General features: G+C 45.9%; 1 protein-coding gene across 1 annotated transcript in view; it reads left to right on the plus strand.

Annotated features, from left to right (window-relative positions):
* The window catches only part of sema4f (sema domain, immunoglobulin domain (Ig), transmembrane domain (TM) and short cytoplasmic domain, (semaphorin) 4F), a 247,642-nt gene that overhangs the window by 93,345 nt on the left and 126,531 nt on the right, over positions 1-27,766 (plus strand). The window contains exon 2 of the mRNA XM_070866783.1: positions 27,564-27,718. Within this exon, the coding sequence (XP_070722884.1) occupies positions 27,564-27,718 (155 nt within the window). The remainder of the gene's footprint in view (positions 1-27,563; positions 27,719-27,766) is intronic.

A 27,766-nucleotide genomic window follows, 5' to 3' on the forward strand; every position in this document is an offset into this window, starting at 1 on the left:
AGGTCGCCAACACTAAGCGGAGACTGGTTGAGTTTGAGTGCCGTGTTTAATTCTTTCTGAGGCTTCATTCACCTCAGTCATGTTGCCGTGGTGGGAGGGGGCGGGTTTGCATTCTGTTGGCATTGAGAAAATAAGCAGACATCTGATGAACAGCTGTAGGATATATTTATATCCCACTTGTGGGCTGATCTGATAACTTGCATGGAAAAGAGTATTATAAATCAGGCCTAGCCGCGATCAATCAGAAGGTAGATGATAAAGATTGGAGGCAGCTAGGTTTATTTGCTTTAAATGCCTACTATATCCTCTTGGCACAATGTTCTTGATCTGTTGTCTTCTCGATTTATTGCCTTTCCAGAATGTATGAAAGAAAGCTCATGGAGATGAGTATCATTTCATATTAAAATACAGCAAAGTCCATTTAAGGCATTCATCCTGGTTAAGGAAATGAAAACAAAAAACCCAATCCGTTCCAGTAGGTTGTAATATTTATTTTGGCTGTCATGCAAATAGTACACTAATCACTGTCCCTAGATGTGTTTGTAGCTAGTTAGCATTAGAAACAATTATTTCAAATGATTTATGCCACAAATATGTACGTACTGTGCTCAGAGGACACTACATGTACCACATTTGTACCTTCATAGAATCTTACAGCACAGAGGAGGCCATTTGGCCTATCTTGTTTGTGCCAGCTCTTTGAAAGAGCTAAACAATTAGTCCCACTCCCCCTGCACTTTCCTCATAGTACTGCGAATTTTTTTCTTTTCAAGTATATATCCAAATCCCCTTTGAAAAATACTATTGAATCTGCTTCCACCGCTCTTTCAGTCAGCGCATTGCAGATCATCAATGAAGGACCTAATATTCCAGATCCCGAACTACATGTTGAAGGGTGGAAGATGCCTGTGGGTGGATTTTTTTAACGTGGGGTGACCGTTGCACACCAGCCACCACACGGGCTTGACAGAGCTAGGTCTTGGTCCAATGGCTAGGATTAACCAGACAACTGGAGACCTGCTCTGCTACATCGACCTAGCACGCACACATATCGCAGTGTGAACTGGCCCGTGCTGCCCCTGGGCCCTCGCCTCTTCTAGACCCCTGAACTCACGCCTCTCCTGGGCCCCGATTACGTCCCTCTACAATCTCTCGCTGCTCCTGCCCCAACCTCGCCGCTCCTGCTGTACCTGCCCACGCTCCAATCATCGACCTGGATCTTGATGACGTCCAATCCAGTTGCCCTCTTCGCTGCCATTGCTCTCCTGCTCCAGCATGTGCTGCTCCCTGGAGTAGTATGCTGCCATGCTGCTCCTTCCGCTCCCCGGCCTGCTCCGATGGTGCTCGAGGGCGGAGGGCCACTCAGCCTGCTGAGCCAGGCCGCCATGTTGCTCCTTCTGCTCCCCGGCCTGCTCCGATGGTGCTCGCAGGCCGGGGGCCGCTATAAAAATCATCCATCAACACACTTATTTTTAAACTTATTTTTACAGGTTTTCTTAAATTTGCTCTTCACAAGTCTGAACCTGTATCCTTTTGTTCTGCTACTCCACACTATCTAAAAGCATTGTTTTGGCTTTATTTTATCCACGCGTTTCTTTCCTCTGACACTCGGGATCAGCTTTCTGGCTCCTACTCTTCATTGCTTCAAGGGACGAGAAGGCCCTCTTCTGTCACAGTGACCAGAATTACAACTAAACTAGTTTTGAAATATTTCCCAGCACACAACAACAACTTGTATTTATATTACATCTTTAACTTAAAATATTCCAAGGTGCTACCTATTCAAACTGCTTATTGCTGCCTCACACTTATTAGACATGGTGAACAAAGAGCCATCTTTTCCACCCATGCTTTGGCATATGGAACTCGGTGAATTCAGCTTCTGAAAGGTGTTCATGTTTAGTTCATTCAATATGGGGAAAAAATGTGGTTGGTGTCATTAGAGCGCGAGAGAGATACAGATTTCACTTAGCAACAGCCGGTGTTCACAACCAACCGGCCTTGGATATTTTCATATTGGAATGTTTGGATGAGAAATGTTATGTTATGATAAGAATGTCTAGAGACTAGAAGGGTTATGCTTACCACAGCAAGACCACGGTGTTTTTACAGCATCTAACTTTGTTGATATATGTTGAAGAAAATGTAGACTTGTGACTATGCAGTAGCCAGAGACTACCATATTAGGCAATGCCAGTTCAAAGACAACACCATGGAGTGCATGTGACTCCTAACTTTACTTCTAATATACAGTACCTTGCATTTGCCCGTATTGAACTTCATTGGTCATTGATCAGCTCTGGTGTAGTCCTATTCAGCTAAGATGTTGGCTCTTCTCTTGAGTCCACAGATATCTCTTACTCAGTGTCATCTACATCCTCCCTCCACCATCAGCTTACCATGGCTGTAGTGTGTGCTATCTACAGGATACTTGCAAAGGCTTCTTTGGCAGCACCCGTGAACGCCACCATTTAGAGGGACAAGTGCAGCAGATAGGCGGGAACAACATCACCTCCAAGTTCCCTTCCCATGTCCCATACCAACCTAACTTGAGAATATATTGCTGTTCTTTATCGTCACTGGGTCAGAATCCTAGAACTCTCAACCTAACAGTACTGTGGGAGTACTTTCACCAGTTCTAGAGGTGAGGTGAGAGTGACTGCCCTTGACATCAAGGCCGCATTTGGCCGAATGTAGCATCAAGGAGCCCTAGTAAAACTGAAGTCAATGGGAATCAAGGGGAGAACTCGCCACTGACTGGAGTCATACCTAGCACAAAGGAAGATGATTGTGGTGGTTGTAGGTCAAGCATTATTTTCCCTAGGACATCGCTGCAGGAGTTCCTCAGGGCAGTGTTCTAGGCCCAACCATCTTCAGCTGCTTCATCAATGACCTTCCCTCCATCATAAGGTCAGAAGTGGGGATGTTCGCTGATGACTGTGTTCAGTGCCATTCGCAACTCCTCAGATAATGAAGCAGTCCGTGCCCGCATGCAGCAAGACGAGGCGACATTCAGGCTTGGGGTGATAAGTGGCAAGTAACATTCGTGCCACACAAGTGCCAAACAATGACTATCTCCAACAAGAGAGAGTCTAACCACTTCCCCATGACATTCAACGGCATTACCATCGCCGAATTCCCCCACCACCAACAACCTGGGGGTCACCATTGACCAGAAACTTAACTGGATCAGCCACATAAATACTGTGGCAACAAGAGAAGGTCAGAGGCTGGTTATTCTGTGGCGAGTGTCTCACCCCCTGACTCCCCAAAGCCTTTCCACCATCCACAAGGCACAAGTCAGGAGTGTGATGGAATACTCTCCACATGCCACAACACTCAAGAAGCTTGACACCATCTAGGACAAAGCAGCCCCTTTGATTGGCACCCCATCCACCACCTTAAACATTCACTCCCTCCACCACCGGCGCACCGTGGCTGCAGTGTCTACCATCTACAAGATGCACTGCAGCAACTCGCCAAGGCTTCTTCGGCAGCACCTCCCAAACCACGACCTCTACCACCTAGAAGGACAAGAGCAGCAGGTGCATGGTAACACCACCACCTGCAAGATCCCCTCCAAGTTACACAACATCCTGACTTGAAAGTATAAAGCTGTTTTTTCATCGTGGCTTGGTCAAAATCCTGCAACTCCCTCCATAACTGCACTGTGGGAGTACCTCCACCACACGGACTGCAATGGTTCAAGAAGGTGGCTCACCACCACCTTCTTAAGGGCAATTCGGGATGGGCAATAAATGCTGGCCTTGCACATATGCACACATCCCCTGAATAAATCTTTTTAAAAAACACCGACAGCAGTGGTTAGAAACTTAGGGCCCAAGTTTGCACGCCCGCTTAGAACATGAGGTGCGCTGACTTTGTAGAAGAAAAACCTTGCCTAAACCTTAGCTCGGTATTCTCCCCGCTGCTGGAACGTTGCCGCGCATCACAAGCTGTGGGGGGGGGGGGGGCGGAGCCAGGTCCCGGCACTGTCTGCACATGCGTGCTAGAGTGTGCGCGCATGTGCAGTAGCTCCAGGCCGCCGAGGCTGCGTGGGAGGAGCCCGAAGCACGCCGCCCCTAGCCCTGGCCGAATGAGCTCACTGGGGCGGCAAAGATCCGACTCGGGTCTCCCTCCTCTTCATCTTCAGCTCCCGCTCCGGCTCGCCCCCCCACCCTCCGTTCAGATCCGCTGCCGCTCCCCTCCCCCCCAATTCAGGTCCGCTCCCGCTCTGGCTCTCCCCCCCGCTCCCCCCCCCGCCTCCCATTCAGCCGTTCCCCCTCCCTCCACGTCCTCAGCGAGGCCTGCCCGGCATCTTGCTGGGGATGGGCCCCGCCCGAAGTCTTCGGCTCGGCTTCCTCTCGTCGGCCGGACCCATTCAGCCTACCCCCCTCCCTCTTCTCCTCCCTCCCCCCTCTCTTCCCCTCCCTCCCTCCTCTCCTCCCCTCCCTCCCTCCTCTCCTCCCCCCCCCATCTCCCCTCCCTCCATCCCTCCCTCCTCCCCTCCCTCCTCTCCTCCCCCTCCTCTCCTCCCCCCCCCATCTCCCCTCCCTCCCTCCTCCCCTCCCTCCTCTCCTCCCCCTCCTCTCCTCCCCTCCATCTCCCCTCCCTCCCTCCCTCCTCCCCTCCCTCCTCTCCTCCCCCTCCTCTCCTCCCCCCCCCATCTCCCCTCCCTCCCTCCCTCCCTCCTCCCCTCCCTCCTCTCCTCCCCCTCCTCTCCTCCCCCCCCCATCTCCCCTCCCTCCCTCCCTCCTCTCCTCCCCCCCCATCTCCCGTCCCTCCCTCCTCCCCTCCCTCCTCTCCTCCCTCCTCCCCTCCCTCCTCTCCTCCCCTCCCTCGCTCCCTTCCTCCTCTCCTCCCCCTCCTCTCCTCCCCTCCCTCGCTCCCTCCCTCCTCTCCTCTCCCCCCCCTCCCGCCTCTTCCCGCTCCTTCCCTCCCTCCTCCCCTCCCTCCTCTCCTCCCCTCCCTCGCTCCCTCCCTCCTCTCCTCTCCCCCCCCTCCCGCCTCTTCCCGCTCCTTCCCTCCCTCCTCCCCTCCCTCCTCTCCTCCCCTCCCTCGCTCCCTCCCTCCTCTCCTCTCCCCCCCCTCCCGCCTCTTCCCGCTCCTTCCCTCCCTCCTCCTCTTCCTCACCCTCCCCCTCCTCTTCCTGCCCCCTCCTCTCCCTCCCCCTTCATCCCCCCACCCCTCGCTGTCAGAAACACAGAGAGACACTGACAGAGAGAGAGAGACACTGACAGAGACACAGAGAGAGAGGGGGTGGGGGGGGGAGCTGTCCCAGCACACTGTTGGAGGGCTCTCGGTGTTGCATCTGGTGAGTAGAAACTTAATTTTTTATTTACTGATTTTTTAATTATTTTTATTATTTTTAATTTTTTCATTTTTTTGATTGATTTATTGATTTATTTATCATTTATTATTGATGATGGCTCTTTATTTGTAAAAGTGACATGTTTCATGTTTGTGAACTTCCCTCCCCCGCCCATCTCTCGTTCCCTACGCCTGATTTCGAAGTGGAGGCAAGGTTTTTCTGAGCGTACAAAAATCTACACTTACTCATTCTAAGTTAGTTTGGAGTAAGTTTTCACTGCCTCAACTTGCAAAACAGGCGTAAGTGGCTGGACACACCCCCTTTTGAAAAAAAAACTGTTCTAAAATGGAACTATTTTAACTCACTAGAACTGGAGCAAACTAAATGTCGAGAATTGCAATTTCGAAGATGATCCATTCTAAACTAGTTGCTCCAAAAAAATAGGAACAAATCAGGCCGAAACTTGAGCCCAAAGAAACATAGAAATGTACAGCGCAGAAGGGGGCCATTTCGGTCCATCGTGTCCACGCCGGCCGACAAAGAGCCACACGGCCCTCGGTCAGCAGCCCTGAAGGTTACATATAAACCTATGAACAATGAACAATGGCAGAAAGGTAAAGAGCATCCGGCCCAACCAGTCCGCCCCACACAACTGCGAGACCCCTTGCACTGAAACATTCTACACTCCACCCCAACCAGAGCCATGTGATTTCCTCGGAGAGGCAAAAATAAAGATAAAAAACCCAGGCCAATTGGGGGGGAAAAATCTGGGAAAATTCCTCTCCGACCCATCCAGATGATTGAAACTAGTCCAGGAGATCACCCTTGGCATATTCGATTCCCTGCAGTATTTACCATTGTATCTGCGCCAGCCAACAAGAGATTATCCAGTCTAATCCCACTTACCAGCTCTAGGTCCATAACCCTGCAGGTTACAGCACTTCAAGTGCCCATCCAAGCATCTTTTAAATGTGGTGAGGGTTTCTGCATCCACCAGGCAGTGAGTTCCACGCCCCCACAACTTTCTGCGTGAAGAAGCCTCCCCTCAAATTCCCTCTGAACCTTCCACCAGCCACCTTAAAACTATGCCCCCTCATAATAGACCCCTCCACCAATGGAAATAGGCCCTTGCTATCCACTATAACCAGGCCCCTCAAAATTTTGTGCACCTCAATGAAGTCTCCTCTCAGCCTCCTCTGTTCCCATGAGAACAAACCCAGCCTATCCAATCTGTCCTCATAGCTAAGATTCTCCATTTCAGGCAGCATCCTAGTAAATCTCCTTTGCACCCTCTCTAGTGCAATCACGTCTTTCCTATAATACGACAACCAGAACTGCACGCAGTACTCCAGCTGTGGCCTAACCAGAGTATTATCCAATAAAGCATAAACAAGGTATTGGTGAGGCCACACCTGGAATACTGGGTGCAGTTTTGATTTCCATATTTACAAAAGGATATACTTGCTTTGGAGGCAGTTCAGAGAAGGTTCACTAGGTTGATTCCGGAGATGAGGGGGTTGACTTATGAGGAAAGGCTGAGTTGGTTGGGCCTCTACTCATTGGAATTCAGAAGAATGAGAGGTGATCTTATCGAAACGTATAAGATCATGAGGGGGCTGACAAGGTGGATGCAGAGAGGATGTTTCCACTGATGGGGGAGACTAGAACTAGAGGGCATGATCTTAGAATAAAGGGGCCGCCCATTTAAAACAGAGATGAGGAGAAATTTCTTCTCTCAGAGGGTTGTTAATCTGTGGAATTCGCTGCCTCAGAGAGCTGTGGAAGCTGGGACACCGAATAGATTTAAGACAGAAATAGACAGTTTCTTAAACGATAAGGGGATAAGGGGTTATGGGGAGCGGGCAGGGAAGCGGAGCAGAGTCCATGATCAGATTAGCCATGATCGTATTAAATGGCGGAGCAGGCTCGAGGGGCTGTATGGCCTACTCTTGCTCCTATTTCTTATGTTCTTAATACTTCCTCTCTCACTGTGTTTATTTGATCCAGAATGTCACACTTCTCTTCTCTCGCAGTATCTACATTGCCCTTTTCCTTTGTGAAAACATACGCAAAGTATTTATTAAGAACCATACCAACATCTTCCGTCTCCACACAAAGATTATCCTCATGGTCTCTAATAGGACTTACCCTTCTTTAGTTAGCCTCTTGCTCTTAATAGATTTATAGAACATCTTTGGGTTTCCCCTAATATTAGTGCTCTCTCTCCCACTAATACCCCTTCCACCTTCATTCCCCAAAACTAAATCCAAAACCGCCCCCTCTCGCGTTGGGCTTGCTACATACTGATTAAAAAATTTCTCTTGAATGCATTTTAAGAATTCTGCAGCCTCTATACCCTTCACACTATGGGCCCTCTGGAAAAATGGTGCATCTCGATAAGGTGCGGCAACTTTCTGGAAGATAAAGGGCGCTGAAAACTTACCTTGTGATTCTCCGGTCTCCTCACGACGTCTTCGTGCTCGGCATGGCGCAACACAAGGGGTCAGGGGCGGAGCCAGGTCCCGGCGCTGAAAACAGTGCCGAGACCTCTGCACATGCGCGCTAGAGTGCGCGCGCATGTGCAGTAGCTCCAGGTCCCCGAGGCTGCGTGGGAGGGGCCCGACCCTAGCCCTGTCCGAATGGGCTCACCGGGCGAAGATCGGACTGGACCTCCTTTCCGTTCAGCTCCCTCTCCCCCCTCCCTCCATCCCATTCAGCCTTCCCCCACTCCCTCCCCCCTCTTCTCCCTCCCTCTTCTCTCCCCCCTCTTCTCTCACCCCCCCAGCCCCTCGTCGTCGGCGGGGCCAGCCCAAAGTGTCGGCGGCCCGGCCCATCCCGGCCATGTCAGCCTCTTCCCCCCCCCCATCCTGTTCAGCCTCCCACCCCCATTCTCTCCCCCCTCTTCTTCCCCCCTCCCTCCCTCCATGTCGTCGGCTGGGGCCGCCCGGCATCACGCTGGGGGCGGGCCCTGCCCAAAGTGTCGGCGGCGGCGGCGGCCCGGCCTGGCCCGTTCAGCCTCTCCCCACTCCTCTCTACCCCTCCCTCCCTCCCTTCCCCCTCCTCTCCCTCCCTCCTCTCTCTCCCTCCCTTCCTCCTCTCTCTCCCTTCTGTCACTCTCCCTCTCTCCTTCCTCTCTCTCCCTCCCTCCTCTCCCTCCTTTCTCTCTCTCCCTCCCTCCTCTCCCTCCTTCCTCTCTCTCCCTCCCCCCTCCTCTCCCCCTCCCCTCCCTCCCTCCTCCACCCCTCTCCTCTCCCTTTCCTCCCTCCTCCTCCCCCCCCTCCTCTCCCCTCCTCTCCCCTCCCTCCCTCCTCTACACCTCTCCCCCCCAACCCCTCCCCTCTCCCCCCCAACCCCTCCTCTCTCTCCCCACCCTTCACTGTCAGAAGCACAGAGACACTGACAGAGACAGAGAGAGAGACACTGACAGAGTGAGACACACTGGGGGGGGTGGCATCCCAGCACGCTGTTGGAGGGCTCCAGGTGCTACAGTAGGTGAGTAGAAATAATTTTTTATTTATTGATTGATTTTCAATTTTTTTTTGTATTTTATTTTTTTTGATTGATTTATTTATCATTTATTATTGATGATGGTTCTTTATTTGTAAAAGTGAAGTGTTTAATGTTTGTAAACTTCCCCCTCCCCATCTTTCGTTTCCTACGCCTGATTTATAAGTGTAGGCAAGGTTTTTCTGAGCGTACAAAAATCTACACTTACTCCATTCTAAGTTAGTTTGGAGTAAGTTTTCGTTGCCCAAATATGCACAACAGGCGTAAGTGGCTGGACACGCCCCCTTTTGGAAAAAAAATCTGTTCTAAAATGAAACTATTCTAACTGACTAGTACTGGAGCAAACTAAATGCCGAGAATTGCAATTTCTAAGATGCTCCATTCTAAACTAGTTGCTCCAAAAAAATAGGAGCAACTCAGGCCGAAACTTGAGCCCACTATTTGTCCCAATCAATATTAGGATAGTTAAAATCCCCTACTATTCCTGCCCTATGGTTTTTGGACTTCACAGAAATTTGCCCACATATTTGCTCCTCTATCTCCCTCCCACTGTTTGGGGGTCTATAATACACGCCCAGCGGTGTATTTTTCAATTCGACTCATATGGCCTCATTTGATGATCCCTCTAACATATCATCCTTCCTCACTGCTGTAATAGTTTATTTAATCAATACCACCACCCCTCTCCCCCCGCCCCCGCCCACCAAACACCCTTTTAACCCCCTCTTGGTCTTGTCTAAAAATCCTGTAACCAAGATCAAGAAGGCAGCCCAGCAGCTCCTTCTCCAGGTCTGCTAGGGCTGGGCATCCCGAGAATGAATAAAATAAAAAGCAGCTTATGGAACCACTTTATTAGACGATACCTCATAGGTAAAGCCTAGCAAGTCACTCCATTGACTGCTCACTACCTTCTCGAGGGTAAGTAGGGATGAGCAGTAAATGCTGGCCTTGCCGGCAACGTCCGCATCCCGTGAATGAATAAAAGAAAGGAAGAGGAGTGAATCACTCCCAACTTTGATGCTGTCATCATCCAATATCCATGCTATCTACTGCTTCAGCGGGAATAAAGTGTGTATAGCGACTGGGGCGGGGAGGGGAAAAAGAAAGAATCTTGCTGCCAGCAGATGGTAGCACTGTTGCCAACAGCCAGGACTGTCCAAAGACAGTACTTGTGACTAACTCCACACGAAATCTTTGCAGCCTTCTGTTCTCAGGCACGTACTAAAATTTGGTATTCATCCATCGCGGAAAGATTAAAGGGTGAGAAGCTGCTGCCAGGAATTGAACCTGGGATGCTCTGGCCTTAGTCCAGTGCTCAATCAAGTGAACTATTGGATTTTAGTGGTAGCAGGGAGAGAAGAAAATACAAAATAACTCCCTCAAAATGGCTCCAGGCTCCTTCAAGAAAGGCAGAGAAAGCTGTTGCTGTTTTCCAGTGTCTTTGCTGTTCTACACACCATTCTATGTATAATTGAATCTACTAGTCCCAAGGCTTCTGGAGTCACTTGCACATGACCTGGAAGGATATTATGGAACCCTAGATATTATTGAACCTACTATAATGGAAGTTGAGTTTGGTCCAGTTGACCATGAGAAGATGATTAGTCAATGCCTCTTCTCAGAGCCTCGTGGAGTTTGTTTGAAGTGCATCTGTGTTCCCACAAGAAGAAGTGGATTTCTGCCAAACACCAGATTTGCAGCTGATAAATACATATATTTGGTATTTTCGTTCTTTAGATATGAGCTACACTGGCAACGCAATATTTATTACCCATCCCTACATGCCCCGATGGCATTAAGAGCCAACCCTTTTATGTGGGACTGGAATTACATGTAAGCTTGACCAGGTCTATTAATATCCGTTCATGCCATGTACATCATCATTAATTTTTTGCAACCTATTTAATATTCCCTAATCTCCCCATTCCCTCCAGTCACTCATTCAGTTCAGCACTGGATTGGAGTATATATGCTAAGTTCTCTTCCCTGAGGAACATTGATGAACCAATTGGTATTGTTACAACAACCTGATGGCTTTCATGGTAATTTTCTAGTGCAAGCACACCAATTGCCAGACTTATTGAATTCATTTTCATAATTTGCTTTTGGGGGCATTTGAACTCTCAGTCTCTGTGTTGGTAAGAACATAAGAAATAGGAGCACGGGTAGGCTATATGGCCCCTCGAGCCTGCTCCGCCATTCAATAAGATCATGGTTGATCATCGACCTCAACTCCATTTTCCCGCCCAATCTCCATATTCCTTGATTCCCCTCGAGTCCAAAAATTTAGCGATCTCATATATTCATAGACTCTGCATCCACAGCCCTTTAGGGTAGAGAATTCCAAAGATTATCAACCCTCTTAGTGAAGAAATTCCTCCTTATCTCAGTCTTAAATGGCCTACCCCTTATCCTGAGACTGTGAGCCCTAGTTCTAGACACTCCAGCCAGGGGAATCAACCTCTCAGCATCTACCTTGTCAATCCCCCTCAGAATCTTGTATGTTTCAATTCTCACTCATTCACTTCTCATTCTTTTAAACTCCAGAGAGTATAGGCCCATTCTACACAATCTGTCAAAGGGCATCCCTCTCATCCCAGGAATCAATCTAGTGAACCTTTGTTGCACTGCCTGCAAGGCAAGTATATCCTTCCTTAGATAAGGAGATCAAAACTGTGCACAGTACTCCAGGTGTGGTCTCACCAAGACCCTGCACAATTGTTACTCTTATAGTCCAACCCCCTTGCAGTAAAGGCCAACATGCCATTTGCCTTCCTTATTGCTTGCTGTACCTGCATGCAAGCTTTCTATGTTTCTTGCTCGAGGACACCCAAATCTTTCTGAACACCAACATGTAAAAGTTTCTCACCATTTAAAAGAATATTCTGTTTTTCTATTCTTCCTACCAAGGTGAATAACCTCACATTTTCCTACATTATACTCCATCTCCCACTTTACTGCTCACTCACTGAGTCCATCTCTATCCCTTTGCAGGTACAGCAAGTGATCAGGAAGGCTAATGGTGTCTTGGCCTTTATTGCAAAGGGGATGGAGTATAAAAGCAGGGAAGTCTTGCTACAGCTGTATAAGGTATTGGTGAGGCCACACCTGGAATACTGCGTGCAGTTTTGGTTTCCATATTTACGAAAGGATATACTTGCTTTGGAGGCAGTTCAGAGAAGGTTCATTAGGTTGATTCCGGGGATGAGGGGGTTGACTTATGAGGAAAGGTTGAGTAGGTTGGGCCTCTACTCATTGGAATTCAGAAGAATGAGAGGTGATCTTATCGAAACGTATAAGATTATGAGGGGGCTTGCCAAGGTGGACGCAGAGAGGATGTTTCCACTGATGGGGGAGACTAGAACTAGGGGGCATAATCTTAGAATAAGGGACCTCCCATTTAAAACAGAGGAATTTCTTCTCTCAGAGGGTTGTAAATCTGTGGATTTTGCTGCCTCAGAGAGCTGTGGAAGCTGGGACATTGAAAAAATTTAAGACAGAAATAGAGTTTCTTAAACGATAAGGAATTATGGGGAACGGGCGGGGAAGTGGAGCTGAGTCCATGATCAGATGAGCCATGATCTTATTGAATGGCAGAGCAGGCTTGAGGGGCCATATGGCCTACTCCTGTTCCTACTCCTGTTCCTATTTCTTATGTTCTTTGCAGACTCTTTGTATTCTCCTCACAGTTTACTGTCCCACCTAGCTTTGTATCATCAGCAAACTTGGATACATTACACTTGGTCCCTTCATCCAGGTAATTAATATAGATTATAAATAGCTGAGGCCCCAGTACTGATCCTTGCAGCACCTCACTAGTTACAGCCTGTCAACCTGAAAATTACCTGTTTATCCCTACTCTCTGTTTTCTGTCCGTTAACCAATCCTCTATCCATGCTAATACATTATCTCCAATCTCATGAGCCCTTATCTTACATAATAACCTTTTATGTGGCACCTTATCGAATACCTTTTGAAATTCAAATATACTACATCCACTGGTTCCCCTTTATCTACCCTTCTCGTTACATCCTGAAAAAATTCTAATAAATGTGTCACACAATGTCCCTTTCATAAAACCTTGTTAACTCTGCCTAATCATGTTATGAATTTCTAAATGTCCTGATACCACTTCCTTAACATTGGATTCCAGTATTTTCCCGAAGACTGATGTCAGGCTAACTGGCCTGTAGTTCCCTGTTTTCTCTACTTTCTTGAATAGCGGTGTTACATTTGCTACCTTCAAATCCACTGAGACCATTCTAGAATCTAGGGATTTTTGGATGATCAAAACTAATGCATCCACTATCTCTGCAGTCACCTCTTTTAGAACCCTAAGATGTAGGCCGTCAGGTCCAGGGGATTTGTCGGCTTTTAGTCCCATTAGTTTTTCTAGTACTTTTTCTCTACTTATATTAATTATTATTAATCCTCACCCTCATTAGACCCTAGGTTCCCCACCATTTTTGGTATGCTTTTTGTGTCATCTACTGTGAAGACAGATATAAAATATTTGTTTAACATTTCTGACATTTCCTTATTCCCCATAATAATTTCTCCTGTCTCAGCCTCTAAGGGGCCAATGTTTAATTTTGCTACTCTCTTCCTTTTTACATACTTGTAGAAGCTCTACATCCACATTTTTATATTTCTTGCTAGTTTTCTCTCATTCCATTTTTTCCCTTTTTATCAATTTTTTGGTCATCCTTTGCAGGTTTCTGAGACTCTCCCAATGCTCAGGTTTGCTACTATTCTTCACTACATTATAAGCTTCTTCTTTCAATCTGATGCTATCCTTAACGTCTTTAGTTAGCCACGGATGGATCACTATTCCTGTGGAAATTTTTGTTTCTCAATGGAATGTATTTTTGTTAAGAATTATGAACTATTTCTTTAAATGCTCATCTACCGCCATAACTTTTAATCTATTTTTTGAATCTACCTTAGCCACCTCGCCCCTCACTTAGCCACCTCGCCCCTCATACCTATGTAATTGGCTTTATTTAAGTTTAAGGGGCTGAAATTGCCCTCAGCGGTAAATTGGGAAAGTCATTTCAATTGATCCGGAAATTTACCGCCCTGCAGGAGTCAGAGGGAAGAGCTGGAAAATTTGGCTCTCTAACTCTGACATGCCACCCAGTGCTTTGGGGCGCTGTTTAAGTCGGTATCAGTTCGGGTCAGGAGCGTCGATGATGATGTTAGCACAACGCGGACGTGCTGTGTTGCAATGTCCCTCCCCTTCATTAAAAGGGCGGCCGCACTGTCCAGCCATTGGCAGCTTCCCGAAACGACCGGCGGTGGCCACACTCCCGCGGGGCAATTTCCCCCGCTGGACGTAAAAGTGGTTGCCGCCGGGCAGTAAGGGGTCAGCGGGCGGGGCGCGGCAGAAACCCGCTTCCGCTGGCCCTTGGGCAATTGCAGATGGGTCAGCCTCGTCGCCTGCCCCCTGTCGGAAAGGCCTTAGAGGCAGTAATGGGCTTAGTTTTGGACTTAGGCAAATCACTCTCAAACTTAATGTGAAATTCCACCATAATATGATCACTCTGCCCCAGAGGATCCTTTACTCATCATCATCATAGGCAGTCCCTTGCTTCCACGCCAAAAATTAGGATCAGTTCACAAGTGTTTAGAAAGAAGAACCCGAACTACATCCACAAGGGTGGAAGTTGTCTGTACATGGATTTTTTTAACATGGGGTGGCCGTTGCACACCAGCCACCACACGGGCTTGACAGAGCTAGGTCTTGGTCCAGTGACAAGGGTTAACCAGGACGACTGGAGACCTGCTCTGCTGCACGGACCTAGTGCGCACACGTAACGCAGTGTAACGCAGCCCGTGCTGCCCCTGGCCCCGAACTCACGCCTCCCCTGGGCCCCAATCACATCCCTCCACAGTCTCTCGCCACTCCTTTGCACCGATCTCGCCGCTCCTGCTGCATTTGCCCACGCTCCAATCACCGACCTGGACCTTGCTGACGTCACTCTTCGCTGCCGTTGCTCTCCTGCACCAGCTTGTGTTGTACCTTAAAGTGGTACGCCACCACGCTGTCCAGGGGCCGCCGCTCACCGCTCCTTGTATGGCCCTGACCATTGACCGCCCATTGATAGTGTAGCTCAAGGCACGGCGGGGGTGGTGGGGATGAACTTTAATACTCAATTTGTACAATCTGGTTAAACGCCTCGCCGACATCCACGTAGATGTCGATGTGATCCACCCCATTTCACTGCCTTTACTATGAGATTGCTAATTAACCCGGTCTTATTATGGTAAATACTACAGGGAATCGAATACGGCCAGGGTGATCTCCTCGACTAGTTTTGATCACCCGGATGGGTCGGAGAGGAATTTTCCCAGATTATTTCCCCTAAATTGGCCTGGGTTTTTATCTGGCTTTTGCCTCTCCCAGAAGATCACATGGCTCCAGTTGGGGTGGAGTGTAGAATGTTTCAGTGTAAGGGGTGTCGCAGTAGTGTGGGGCGTACTGGTTGGGCTGGGTGCTCTTTACCATTCCGTCATTGTTCATAGGTTTATATGTAACCTTTAGGACTGCTGACCGAGGGTCATGTGGCTCACGATGGGCCGAAATGGCCTCCTTCTGCGCTGTAAATTTCTATGTTTAATTACACAATACAAGATCTAAAATAGCCTGTTCCCTGGTTGGTTCCATGATGTATTGTTCTAGGAAACTGTTCCGAATGCATCACATGAACTCATCCTTCAAACTACCTTTGCCATTTTGATTTGTCCAGTCGATATGAGGATTGAAGTCCCCCACGATTATTGAATTACCTTTGTTACAAGCTCCTACTATTTCTTGATTAATATTCCGACCAACGGTATAGCTACTGTTAGGGGGCCTGCATGCTGCTCCCACCAGTGTTTTCTGCCCCTTGTTATTCCTTATCACCATCCATACTGATTCTACTTCCAGATCTTCCGAGCCGAGATCCTTTCTTTCTACTGTCCTGTCCTTTTTAATCTACTACCCTAACAATTAGGCTATTGGCTCCCGGTACAGCAGTGCCTCGATTTTAAAATTCTCATCCTGGTTTTCAAATCTCTCCATGACCATGCTCTCACCTATCTCTGTAATCTCCTCCAGCCCTCCAAGATATCTGCGCTCCTCCATTCTGGCCTCCTGCACATCCCTGATTTTCTTGGATCCACCATTGGTGGCCGTACCTTCAGCTGGTTAAGCCCTTAGCTCTGAAATGTCCTCTCTAACCTTTAAGACGTTCTTTGAAGCTTTTGGTCACCTGTCCTAATATGTCCTTGTGTGGCTCAGTGTCTTAGAATGTTTTACTACTGTAAAGGTGCTGTACAAATGCAAGTTGTTAAACCTATGCATCTTGCAGCTTGGTTTTTCACCATATAAGCATTGTTACAACGGACTCACTTGTGCTGTGCTTTTTAATATTGCAAAGTCAAGTTTACAGGGATGAACAACAAGAGACTGAGAAACTGAGGGCGTTTGCACAGTATTATACATTGCGGAACGGTTTGGCAAGAGGCTGAGGATGGTTGGTTAAAGTCATGGGTAGTTGTCATTTCCTTCATTAGATTGCTGCTGGTGGTGACGTGAGTTACTCATCTTTAGCTGTGAGGCTGTGGAATTCACTTCTGGGGTTAGTGGTTGGAGGGTGGGGGAAACTGTCTACATTCAATATTAAATAGAATCTCAGAATGGTTACAGCACAGAAGGAGGCCAGTCGGCCCGTCAAACCTGTGCCGGCTCTCTACAAGAGCAGCTAGTCCCACTCCCCTGCCCTTTCCCTGTAGTTCTGCAAATTATTTTCCTTCAGGTACTTCTCCAATTCCCTTTTGAAGGCCACAATTGAATCTGCCTCCACCACTGTGAATTCCAGATCCTAACCTCGCGCTGCATAAAAAAGTTTTTCCTCATGTCGTCTTTGGTTCTTCTGCCAATTATCTTAAATCTGTGTCCTCTGGTTCTTGACTCTTCTGCCAATGGGAACAGTTTCTCTCTATCCACTCTGTCTAGATCCCTCATGGTTTTGAACGCCACTATCAAATCTTCTCTCAACCTTCTCTGCTCTAAGGAGAACTATCCCAGCTTTTCTAGTCTATCGACAAAACTGAAGTCCCTCATCCCTGAAGCCATACTTGTAAATATCAACGGCCTTCACATCCTTCCTAAAGTGCAGTGCCCAGAATTGGACAGAATTGACCCCGAATCACTGTTTTATAAAGGTTCATCTTAACTTCCTTGCTTTTGTACTCTATGCCTCTATTTATGCTTTTTTAACTGCTTTCTCACCCTTCAAAAATTTGTGCAGATGTACCCCCAGGTCTCTCTGTTCCTGCACGCCCTTTAGAATTGTACCCTTTAGTTTATATTGCCTTTTCTCATTCTTCCCACCAAAATGTATCACTTTTCTGCAAAAAAATTCATCTGCCATGTGTCCACCCATTCCACCAGCCTGTCTATGTCTTCTTGAAGTCTCTCACTATCCTCCTCACTGTTCACTATAATTCCAAGTTTTGTGTATATTTTTGAAATTTTGAAATTATGCCCTGTACACCCAAGTCTAAGTCATTAATATATATCAAAAAGAATAGTGGTCCTAGTACCGACCTCTGGGGAACACCACTGTGTACCTTCCTCCAGTTTGAAAAACAAACATTCACTACTCTCTGTTTCCTGCCACTTAGCCAATTTTATATCCCTGCTGCCACTGTCCTTTTAATTCCATGGGCTTCAACTTTGCTGGCAAGCCAATTATGTGGCACTTTGTTAAATGCCTTTTGGAAGTCCATATACACCACATCAACCGCATTGCCTTTATCAAACCTCATTGTTACCTCATCAAAAAACTCAATCAAGTTAGGTTACATACGATTTGCCTTTAACAAATCCGTGCTGGCTTTCCTTAATTAATCCACGCTTGTCCAAGTGACTGTTAATTTTGTGTCGGATTATTGTTTCTAAAAGCTTCCCCACTACCGAGGTTAAACTGACCGGCCTGTAGTTGCTGGGTCTAACCTTACACCCTCTTTTTGAACAAAGGTATAACATTTGCAATTCTCCAGTCTTCTGGCACCACCCCCATACCTATGAAGGATTATGGCGAGTACCTCCGCGATTTCTTCCTTAACCTCCCTCAGCATGCTAGGATGCATCTCATCTGGTCCTGGTGACTTATCAACTTTTAAGTACAGCCAGACTTTCCAGTCCCTCTTTATCAATTTTTATCTGATCCAATATTTCCACTACATCTTTCACTAATACTTGGCAGCATTTTCTTCCTTGGGTAAGACAGATGCAAAATAGTCATTTAGTACCTCAGCCATGCATGCCCTCTGCCTCCATGCTTAGGTCTCCTTTATGGTCCCTACTCGGCCCCACCCCTCCTTTTACTACGTGTTTATTATTTATATGCCTATAGAAGACTTTTGAATGACCTTTTATGTTGGCTGTCAATCTATTCTCATACTCTCTCTTTGCCCACTTTTCTTTTTCATTTCCACTCTTAATTTTCTATATTCAGCCTGATTCTCCTTAATAATAGCACTTTTCCTACTACTGATGTCAGGCCAACTGGTCTGTAAGAACATAAGAAATAGGAACAGGAGTAGGCCATATGGCCCCTCGAGCCTGCTCCGCCATTTAAAACGATCATGGCTGACCTGATCATGGACTCAGGTTCACTTCCCTGCCCGCTCCCCATAATTCTCTTATCAGTTGAGGAAATGTCTATCTCTGTCTTAAATTTATTCAGTGTCCCAGCTTCCACAGCTCTCTGAGGCAGCGAATTCCACAGATTTACAACCTTCTGAGAGAAGAAATTCCTCCTCATCTCAGTTTTAAATGGGTGGCCCCTTATTCTAAGATTATGCCCCCTAGTTCTAGTCTCCCTTATCAGTGGAAACATCCTCTCTGCATTTACCTTGTCAAGCCTTCTCATAAACTTATACATTTCAATAAGATCACCTCTCATTCTTCTGAGTTCCAATGAGTAGAGGCCTAACCTACTCAACCTTTCCTCATAAGTCAACCCCCTCATCTCCGGAATAAATCTAGTGAACCTTCTCTGAACTGCCTCCAAAGCAAGTATATCCTTTCTTAAATATGGAAACCAAAACTGTACGCAGTATTCCAGGTGCGGCCTCACCAATTCCCTGTATAACTGTAGCAAGACTTCCCTGATTTTATACTCCATCCCCTTTGCAATAAATACCAAGATTCCATTGGCCTTCCTGATCACTTGTTGTACCTGCATACTAACCTTTGGTGTTTCATGCACCAGGACCCCCAGGTCCTGCTGTACTGCAGCACGTTGGAATTTTTCTCCATTTAAATAATAACTTGTTCTTCGATTTTTTTCTGCCAAAGTGCATAACCTCACACTTTCCAACATTATACTCCATCTGCCAAATTTTTGCCCACTCACTCAGCCTGTCTATGTCCTTTTGTAGGTTTTTTGTGTCCTCCTCACACATTGCTTTTCCTCCCATCGTCGTATCATCAGCAAACTTGGCTACGTTGCACTCGGTCCCTTTATCCAAGCCGTTAATACAATTGTAAATAGTTGGGGTCACAGCACCCCACTAGTTACTGATTGCCAACCTGAGAATGAACCATTTATCCTGACTCTCTGTTTTCTGTTAGCGTTTGGCGGTGCATGAGCAATGGCAGACATTTAAATATCACATGGATGAACTCCAATACTTATATATCCCTGTGTGGCGTAAGAATAAAAAAGGGAGGATGGCTCAACCATGGCTGACAAGGGAAATTAGGGAAAATGTTGGATCCAAGGAAGAGACATATAAATTGGCCAGAGAGGGCAGCAGATCTGAGGACTGGGAGAAATTTGGAGTTTAGCAGAGGAGGACTAAGGGTTTAATTGGGTGAGGGGGGGAAATAGAGTGCGAGAGTAAGCTTGCAGGGAACATAAAAACTGACTGCAAAAGCCTCTGTAGATATGTGAAGAGAAAAAGATTAGTGAAGACTAATGTAGGTCCCTTGCAGTCAGAATCAGGGGAATTCATAATGGGGAACAGGAAATGGCGGACCAATTGAACAAATACTTTGGTTCTGTCTTCATTTAGGAAGACACGAATGGCCTCCCGAAAATACTAGGGGACCGAGGGTCTAGCGAGAGGGGGGAACTGAGGGACATCCTTATTGGTCAGGAAATGGTGTTAGGGAAATTGAAGGGACTGAGTCCAATAAATCCCCAGGGCCTGATTGTCTGCATCCCAGAATACTTAAGGAAGTGGCCCTAGAAATAGTAGATGCATTGGTGGGCATTTTCCAACATTCCATGGACTCTGGTTCAGTTCCTATGGATTGGAGGGTAGCTAATGTAACCACACATTTTAAAAAAGGAGGGAGAGAGAAAGCAGGGAATTATAGACCGGTTAGCCTGACATCGGTGGTGGGGAAAATGCTGGAATCAATTATTAAAGATGTAATAGCAGCACATTTAGAAAGCAGTGACAGGATCGGTCCAAGTCAGCATGGATTTATGAAAGGGAAATCATGCTTGACAAATCTTCTCGAGTTTTTTCAGGATGTGACTGGTAGAATGGACAAGGGAGAACCAGTGGATGTGGTGTATTTGGACTTTCAAAAGGCTTTTGACAAGGTCCCACACAAGAGATTGGTGTGAAAAATCAAAGCGCATGGTATTGGGGGTAATGTACTGATGTGGATAGAGAACTGGTTGGCAGACAGGAAGCAGAGAGTCGGGATAAACGGGTCCTTTTCAGAATGGCAGGCAGTGACTAGTGGAGTGCCGCAGGGCTCAGTGCTGGGACCCCAGCTCTTTACAATATACATTAACGATTTGGATGAAGGAATTGAGTGTAATATCTCCAAGTTTGCAGATGACACTGAACTAGGTGGCGGTGTGAGCTGTGAGGAGGACGCTAAGAGGCTGCAGGGTGACTTGGACAGGTTAGGTGAGTGGGCAAATGCATGGCAGATGCAGTATAATGTGGATAAATGTGAGGTTATCCACTTTGGTGGCAAAAACAGGAAGGCAGAATATTATCTGAATGGCAGCAGATTAGGAAAAGGGGAGGTGCAACGAGACCTGGGTGTCATGGTTCATCAGTCATTGAAAGTTGGCATGCAGGTACAGCAGGCGGTGAAGAAGGCAAATGGTACCTTGGCCTTCATAGCTAGGGGATTTGAGTATAGGAGCAGGGAGGTCTTACTGCAGTTGTACAGGGCCTTAGTGAGGCCTCACCTGGAATATTGTGTTCAGTTTTGGTCTCTTAATCTGAGGAAGGATGTTCTTGCTATTGAGGGAGTGCAGCGAAGGTTCACCAGACTGATTCCAAGGATGGATGGACTGTCATATAAGGAGAGACTGGATCAACTGGGCCTTTATTCATTGGAGTTTAGAAAGATGAGAGGGGATCTCATAAAACGTATAAGATTGTGACGGGACTGGACAGGTTAGATGCGGGAAGAATGTTCCCGATGTTGGGGAAGTCCAGAACCAGGGGACATAGACTTAGGATAAGGGGTAGGACATTTAGGACTGAGATGAGGAGAAACTTCTTCACTCAGAGAGTTGTTAACGTGTGGAATTCCCTGCCGCAGAGAATTGTTGATGCCAGTTCATTGGACATATTCAAGGGGGAGTTAGATATGGCCCTTACGGCTAAGGGGATCAAGGGGTATGGAGAGAAAGCAGGAAAGGGGTACTGAGGGAATGATCAGCTATGATCTTATTGAATGACGGTGCAAGCCCGAAGGGCCGAATGGCCTACTCCTGCACCTATTTTCTATGTGTCTATGTTTCCATATTAGTTAGCCAATTCTCTATCCATGCTAATATATTACTCCCAACCCTGTGAACTTTTATCTTGTGCAGTAATCTTTCATGTGGCATCTTGTCAAATGCCTTGTCAAACCACACCACTGGTTCCCCTTTATCCACCATTTTCGTTACATCCTCAAAGAATTCCTGCAAATTTGTCAAACATGACTTCCCTTCATAATTCCATGCTGACTCTGCCTGACTGATAAATGCTTTTCCAAATGTTCTGCTACTGCTTCTTTAATAATGGCCTCCAACATTTTCCCAACCACAAATGCTTGGCTAACTGGACTATCGTTTCCTGCTTTTTGTCTGCCTCCTTTTTTAAATAGGGGCCTTACATTTGCAGTTTTCCAATCTGCTGGGACTTCCCCAGAATCCAGGGAATTTTGGTAAATTACAACCAATGCATCCACTATCCCTGCCACTATCCCTGTAGTTCCCCGTTTTCTCTCACCCTCCTTTCTTAAATAGCAGAGTTACATTGGCTACCTTCCAATCTGCGGAATTTTGGAAGATAACAACCAGTGCATCTACTAACTCTATCGCCACCTCTTTCAAAACTCTAGGATGTAGGCCATCAGGTCCAGGGGATTTATTGGCTTTCAGTCGCATTAATTTCTCCAGTACTATTTTTTTACTAATACCAATTTCTTTCAGTTCCTCATTCTCGCTAAACCTTTGGTACTTTACTATTTCTGGGAGTTTTTTTGACAGACACAAAGTATTTGTTTAATTTCTCTGCCATTTCCTTATTCCCCATTATAATTTATCCTGTCTCAGCCTGTAGGGAACCTACATTTACTTTTGCTAATCTTTCCTTTTTTACATACCTATAGAAGCTTTTACAGTTTGTTTTTATGTCCTTCGCTAGATTACTTCATATTCTATTTACCCTTTCTTTATCAATTTCTTGGTCCTCCTTTGCTGAATTCTAAAATCCTTCCAATCCTCAGGCTTACTGCTCTTTTTGAAAACATTATATGCCTCTTCCCTTTTAATCGAATACTATTTTTAACTTCTCTTGTTAGCCACAGTTGGACCACTTTTCCTCTGGGGTTTTTGTGCCTTAAAGGAATGTATGTTTGTTGTAAATTATGTATTAATTCTTTAAATGCTAGCCATTGCTTGTCTACCGTCATAGCTTTTAATGTAGTTTCCCATCTACCTTAGCCACCTCTCCCCTCATACCTACGTAGTTTCCTTTGTTTAGATTTAAGAACCTACATTTAAGACCCTACATTGGCTTCTGGTTAAGCAGCGCCTCGATTTCAAAATTCTCATCCTTATTTAAAATCCCTCCATGGCCTCGCCCCTCCCTATCTCTGTAATTTCCTCCAGTCCTGCAACCCACTGAGATGTCTGCGCTCCTCTAATTCTGCTCTCCTGAGCATCCCTAATTGTAGGCCTAGGCCCCAAGCTCTGGAACTCCCTGCCTAAACCTCTCCGCCTCTCCTCTCTTTCCTCCTTCAAGACGCTCTTTAACCAAGCTTTTGGTCACCCGCGCTAATTTATACTTATGCGGCTCGGTGTCAAATTTTTATCGCATAATACTCCTGTGAAGCATCTTGGGACCTTTCACTACATTAAAGGTGCTATATAAATACAAGTTGTTGTTGTTGGATGTTACTCTCTATATTTATGTTACTCTCTATCTCTTTCGTCATCCAGGGAACTCTGGCTTTAGTTACCCTACCTTTCCCCCTTGTGGGAATGTACCTCGACTGTAACCGAACTATCTGCTCTTTAAAGGCAGACCGTTGTTCGATTACAGTTTTGCCTGCCAATCTTTGATTCCAATTTACCCGAGCCAAACCTGTTCTCAGCCCACTGAAATTTGCCTTCCTCTAATTAAGTAGTTTTCTTGATTACTCCCTACCCCTTTCCATAGTTAATCTAAACCTTATGATTCATAGTTCACTAAATGTTCCCCTACTGACACTTGCTCCACTTGACCCACCTCATTCCCCAGAACCAGATCCAGCAATGCCTCCTTAGTTGGGCCGTAAACGCACTGAACAAGAAAGTTCTCCTGAACACACTTCAGAAATTCTTCCCCCTCTCTGCCTTTTACACTGTTATTGTCCTAGTCTATATTAGGATAATTGAAGTTCTCCCTCCCCCCTTCCCCCCACTACTCGAAAGTTCTTGCACCTCTCTGTATGTTCCCTGCAAATTTGCTCCTCTATATCTTTCCCACTAGTTGGTGGCCTTTCGAATACACCTCGTAATGTAGTGACACCTCTATTATTTCTTAACCAAATAGAGTCTGTTCTTGACCCCTCCAGGGCATCCTCTCTCTCCAACACTGTAACATTCTCCTTAACCAGTACTGCTGCACACCACCTCCATTCTTTCCTTCCCTATCTTTTCTGAACACCTTATATCCAGGAATATTTAAAACCCAATCCTGCCCTTTTTTGAGCCAGGTGTTTTTATCGCCACAATATCATAATCCCATGTGGCTATTTGCGCCTGCAGCTCACCAATCTTATTCACCACGCTTCATGCACTTACACACATGCACTGTAAACCTGTCTTAGACCTTCTTATATTGTCTGTTGGTAAGGCCTGGAATTCGACTGCTTGTCTCTTGTTGATGAATAGCTGAAGCTTATGAAAGGAATAGAAAATTGAGAGAGACAAATCCATGCAGTGGGGGAAAAACTCGGTGGCTTTTTTTTGAGCAGAACTAATTTGTTCCATAATGATGAATTAATCGTTTACTGCGACATGGATGAATGTCCAAATCAATGCAGGCAATGCAATTCGATGAAAGTAAGTTAGTAATCAGGTCAGTAATCAGATAGAAGTGAGATATAAAGAAAGTTAAATAGTTAATTGAGAGAGGAATAAATGCAGAAAGTAAAAGTGAAGCAACAAAGAGAAGGAGCTCTGTAAGAGAGCAGTCAACTTGGCACCTGCGAGAGATTAGTGGATAAATTGGAATTTTTATAAGGTTATGGTTCCTGTTGCTGTGGATTTGGCTATATTTCTAATATCTTGTTTTGGTTTGTTTGGTTACCATCTGTACCACAGTGTCTTATTTCCCTACTTCCTGCAGCATCAGTACTACACTGTTTCTGGAAGATCAAGTCTTGCAAAGTTGTATTTGAACACGCAACTCATTAGAAACAGGAATCCTGGCTGTTTTTTTTCTCCTCCATCCAAGTGGGAACCGCAGCTGATTGTAGTTCTCCTACTGCTGCCTGAGTTGACTCAGCAATGAACGATGGGACCTTTCTGGTCTGCTTGCCTCAGCTCGACACATGCTGAATATTTTGTAGTTCTGTAGTTTTGGATGGCAAATTTTGAATCTCAAGAACAGATGTTGATAGGTATTGGGAAATCATCTGTACATCCAAATAAATTGGTCTTGTTGCATCTTTAAAAAAAAAAATAAGTCATCATTGTTGCTCAGCATTATTTGGTATTTAACACCAATGCACAATTGGAGAAATTATACTTAAGGTTGTCCCAATATACATCTTTTGGATGAGACGTTAAACCTGCCCTGTTAGGTGGATATAAAAGGTCTTGTGGCACTATTCAAAGAAGAGCATGGGAGTTCTCTCCGGTGTCCTGTCCAATATATTTCCTTCAATCAACATCACTAAAACAGATTATCTGGTCATTACCGCATTGCTGTTTGTGGGAGCCTGCTTTGTGCAAATTAGCTGCCACGTTTCCTACATTACAACAGTGACTACACTTCAAAAGTACTTCATTGGCTGCCAAGTGCTTTGGGATGTCCTGAAGTTGCGAAATGGGCTATATAAATGCACGTCTTTCTTTGTGTGATGTACTTAATTCATCCCCTTAAATTGCTCCCACCATTTTCAGCACTAGTGAATTTAGGTATTCCTCTTCACCAGTATCAATAACTAGATGAAGCAGTTCCAGATATGCCCACTATCATGTACTTGCATTTCAGAGGAAAAATATGATGTAGTGGGGAGAGCAATGACTTGTACCAACATTGGCACTGTAGTAGGCATTACTGTCCAAAAATTTTAAATATAAGATCAGTCACTAATAAATCCAATAAGGAATTCAGGATGAACTTCTTTACTCATAGAGTGGTTAGAATATGGAACTTGCTATCACAAGGAGTAGTTGAGGTAAATAGTACAGATGCCTTTAAGGGGAAGATTGATAAATGCATGAGGGAGAAAGAAATAAAAGAATATGCTGATACGATGAGATGAAGTATGGTGGGTGAGCATCGGAATGGACCTGTTAGGCCGAATGGGTTATTTCTGTGCTGTAATTTCTATGTAATCAGAGGTCTTTCTCCTGCACAAATAACCCAATTGCCACAATCCAGTGACGGCATTGGTTTCATTATGCTTTGGTCTCAATTCACTGTATTTATTTTTCATTGTCTGATTATCTGAAAGAGAGAAGGAAGACTTGTACCTGTATTTATATTGTGCCTATCATTTCCTTTAGGATGTCCCAAACGGCTTCACAGCTACTGAATTTTTTTTGTGAAATATAGTCATTATTGTTTTTCCAGACAGCAGTTGCAGCCGATTTACTCACAGCAAAGCCTCAGAAACAGCAACATGAGACGTCTCAAATCCAACCTACTGAGAAGTTGATCTGAGTGGAGTTCCTGTTTGCCCTTGTGGTCAGCAGTATCCTGCTTGTGGCTGAGTGCCTTGGTTCAATCTTTCATAGCACAGAGACAATTATATGGAAGGAATATGAAAGGACTACCTCGCCCTGGTGGTCTAGTGGAGGCCATCAAAGGCCTTGCCGAGTGTGCAGCGGCCCTCCCCTTTAAGCGAAGGGGAGGGGAGTTGAAACGCATCAGCACTATGCAGAGCATCCGCTGCCGATCGCGCACAGTTAGTGCCGCTGGACCCGCCCCAAGAGGAAGTGGAGCAAGCGAGATTGCGCTGCACTTCCTCTGAGGGACGGTAAGGCCAATTCAGCGGCCAGGGCAGGACTTCCGCGCCGGGCACAAGAAGTACCGCCCCCAGCAGATTACCTCCCCCAGAGCACAGGGCAATTTTACCTCATATAAGCAGATTGAAGATTGTTTATGGATAAATGATGTCATGATTCATAGGAATTAATTTACAGCACTAAACCTCAAATTATAGAGGAATTAAGGGGCCACAATTCTATGTTAAGTTATGTCGCAGGTACAACTAACATCAGTAAGAATCATTAAAAATGTAATTCTTTAAATATATTTCATACCGGCCAGCTAATCAATAGAACTCATTCGCGAGCTTTTATCATGACATAATGGCTGTGTAACCTGGCTGTCCCAGGATAGATGACTGGTCAGTAGCATGAGCCATTATTAGCTGGGACAGGAGCATTTGGATTAGCTGGACTGCCATTAGTCTGACAACCACTGCTCTATGTACAGGAAGAGTCGACCAGGGTTCCTACTACTAATCGCTATCAAGTAATCCTTGTTAGAAAGTGCAAGCGCTTGGGTGTCTGGCGAGAGCAGGTCTGGTCTCGGCTGTGATCTTACACTCAAAATACCATGCTAATATTTACTGCATAGGCTCCCATCCTGAGAGCAGTGCATGTTTAAGAGCCAAGGTGATTGGTTTGGTTCGAAGTCCCTGGTGTTTAGCTGAGCTGGATGGGAACAAAGTATTTGCTCCATTAACTTGTGGTCCTATGATTTATGAGTTAGTATCCTTGTTGTACATTAGGAGAGTCAGTAATCCTTCTGGAGGTGCTTTGGATGTTGGTGGGGGTACTGAACACAAGAGTAATATCCGATGAAGCCCTAAAATTGGACATAGAACCCCAAATAAAAGTACCTCCTACGTTGATAATACTACAGGCATTCAGACTGAGTGAAATTTAGTTTTTTTTTAAGGCTTTATAGCTAACCTTAAGGCTGTTGATAAGATTTTTTGTTTTAATTTTTCTTTCAGTTTCATGACGTGTTTCTCTTGTTTTCCCAATTTCAGAGCTTAAGCAGCTGACGTCAGTGAGGAACTTCTCCAAGGGTGGTTATACCTTTACCACCTTTTTGGTAGACGGACCACGTAACCGCCTCTATGTGGGAGCAAGTAATGCCATCTTTGTCCTCAACTTAACGTTTGTGGAGAAGGATCAATTTATGGTAATTTCTTACGTTCTTGTGTCCTTGCTTGGTCATAGCTATAAATTG

Source organism: Pristiophorus japonicus, chromosome 2 (assembly GCF_044704955.1).
Source record: "Pristiophorus japonicus isolate sPriJap1 chromosome 2, sPriJap1.hap1, whole genome shotgun sequence".
Classification (NCBI taxonomy): Eukaryota; Metazoa; Chordata; class Chondrichthyes; family Pristiophoridae; genus Pristiophorus; species Pristiophorus japonicus.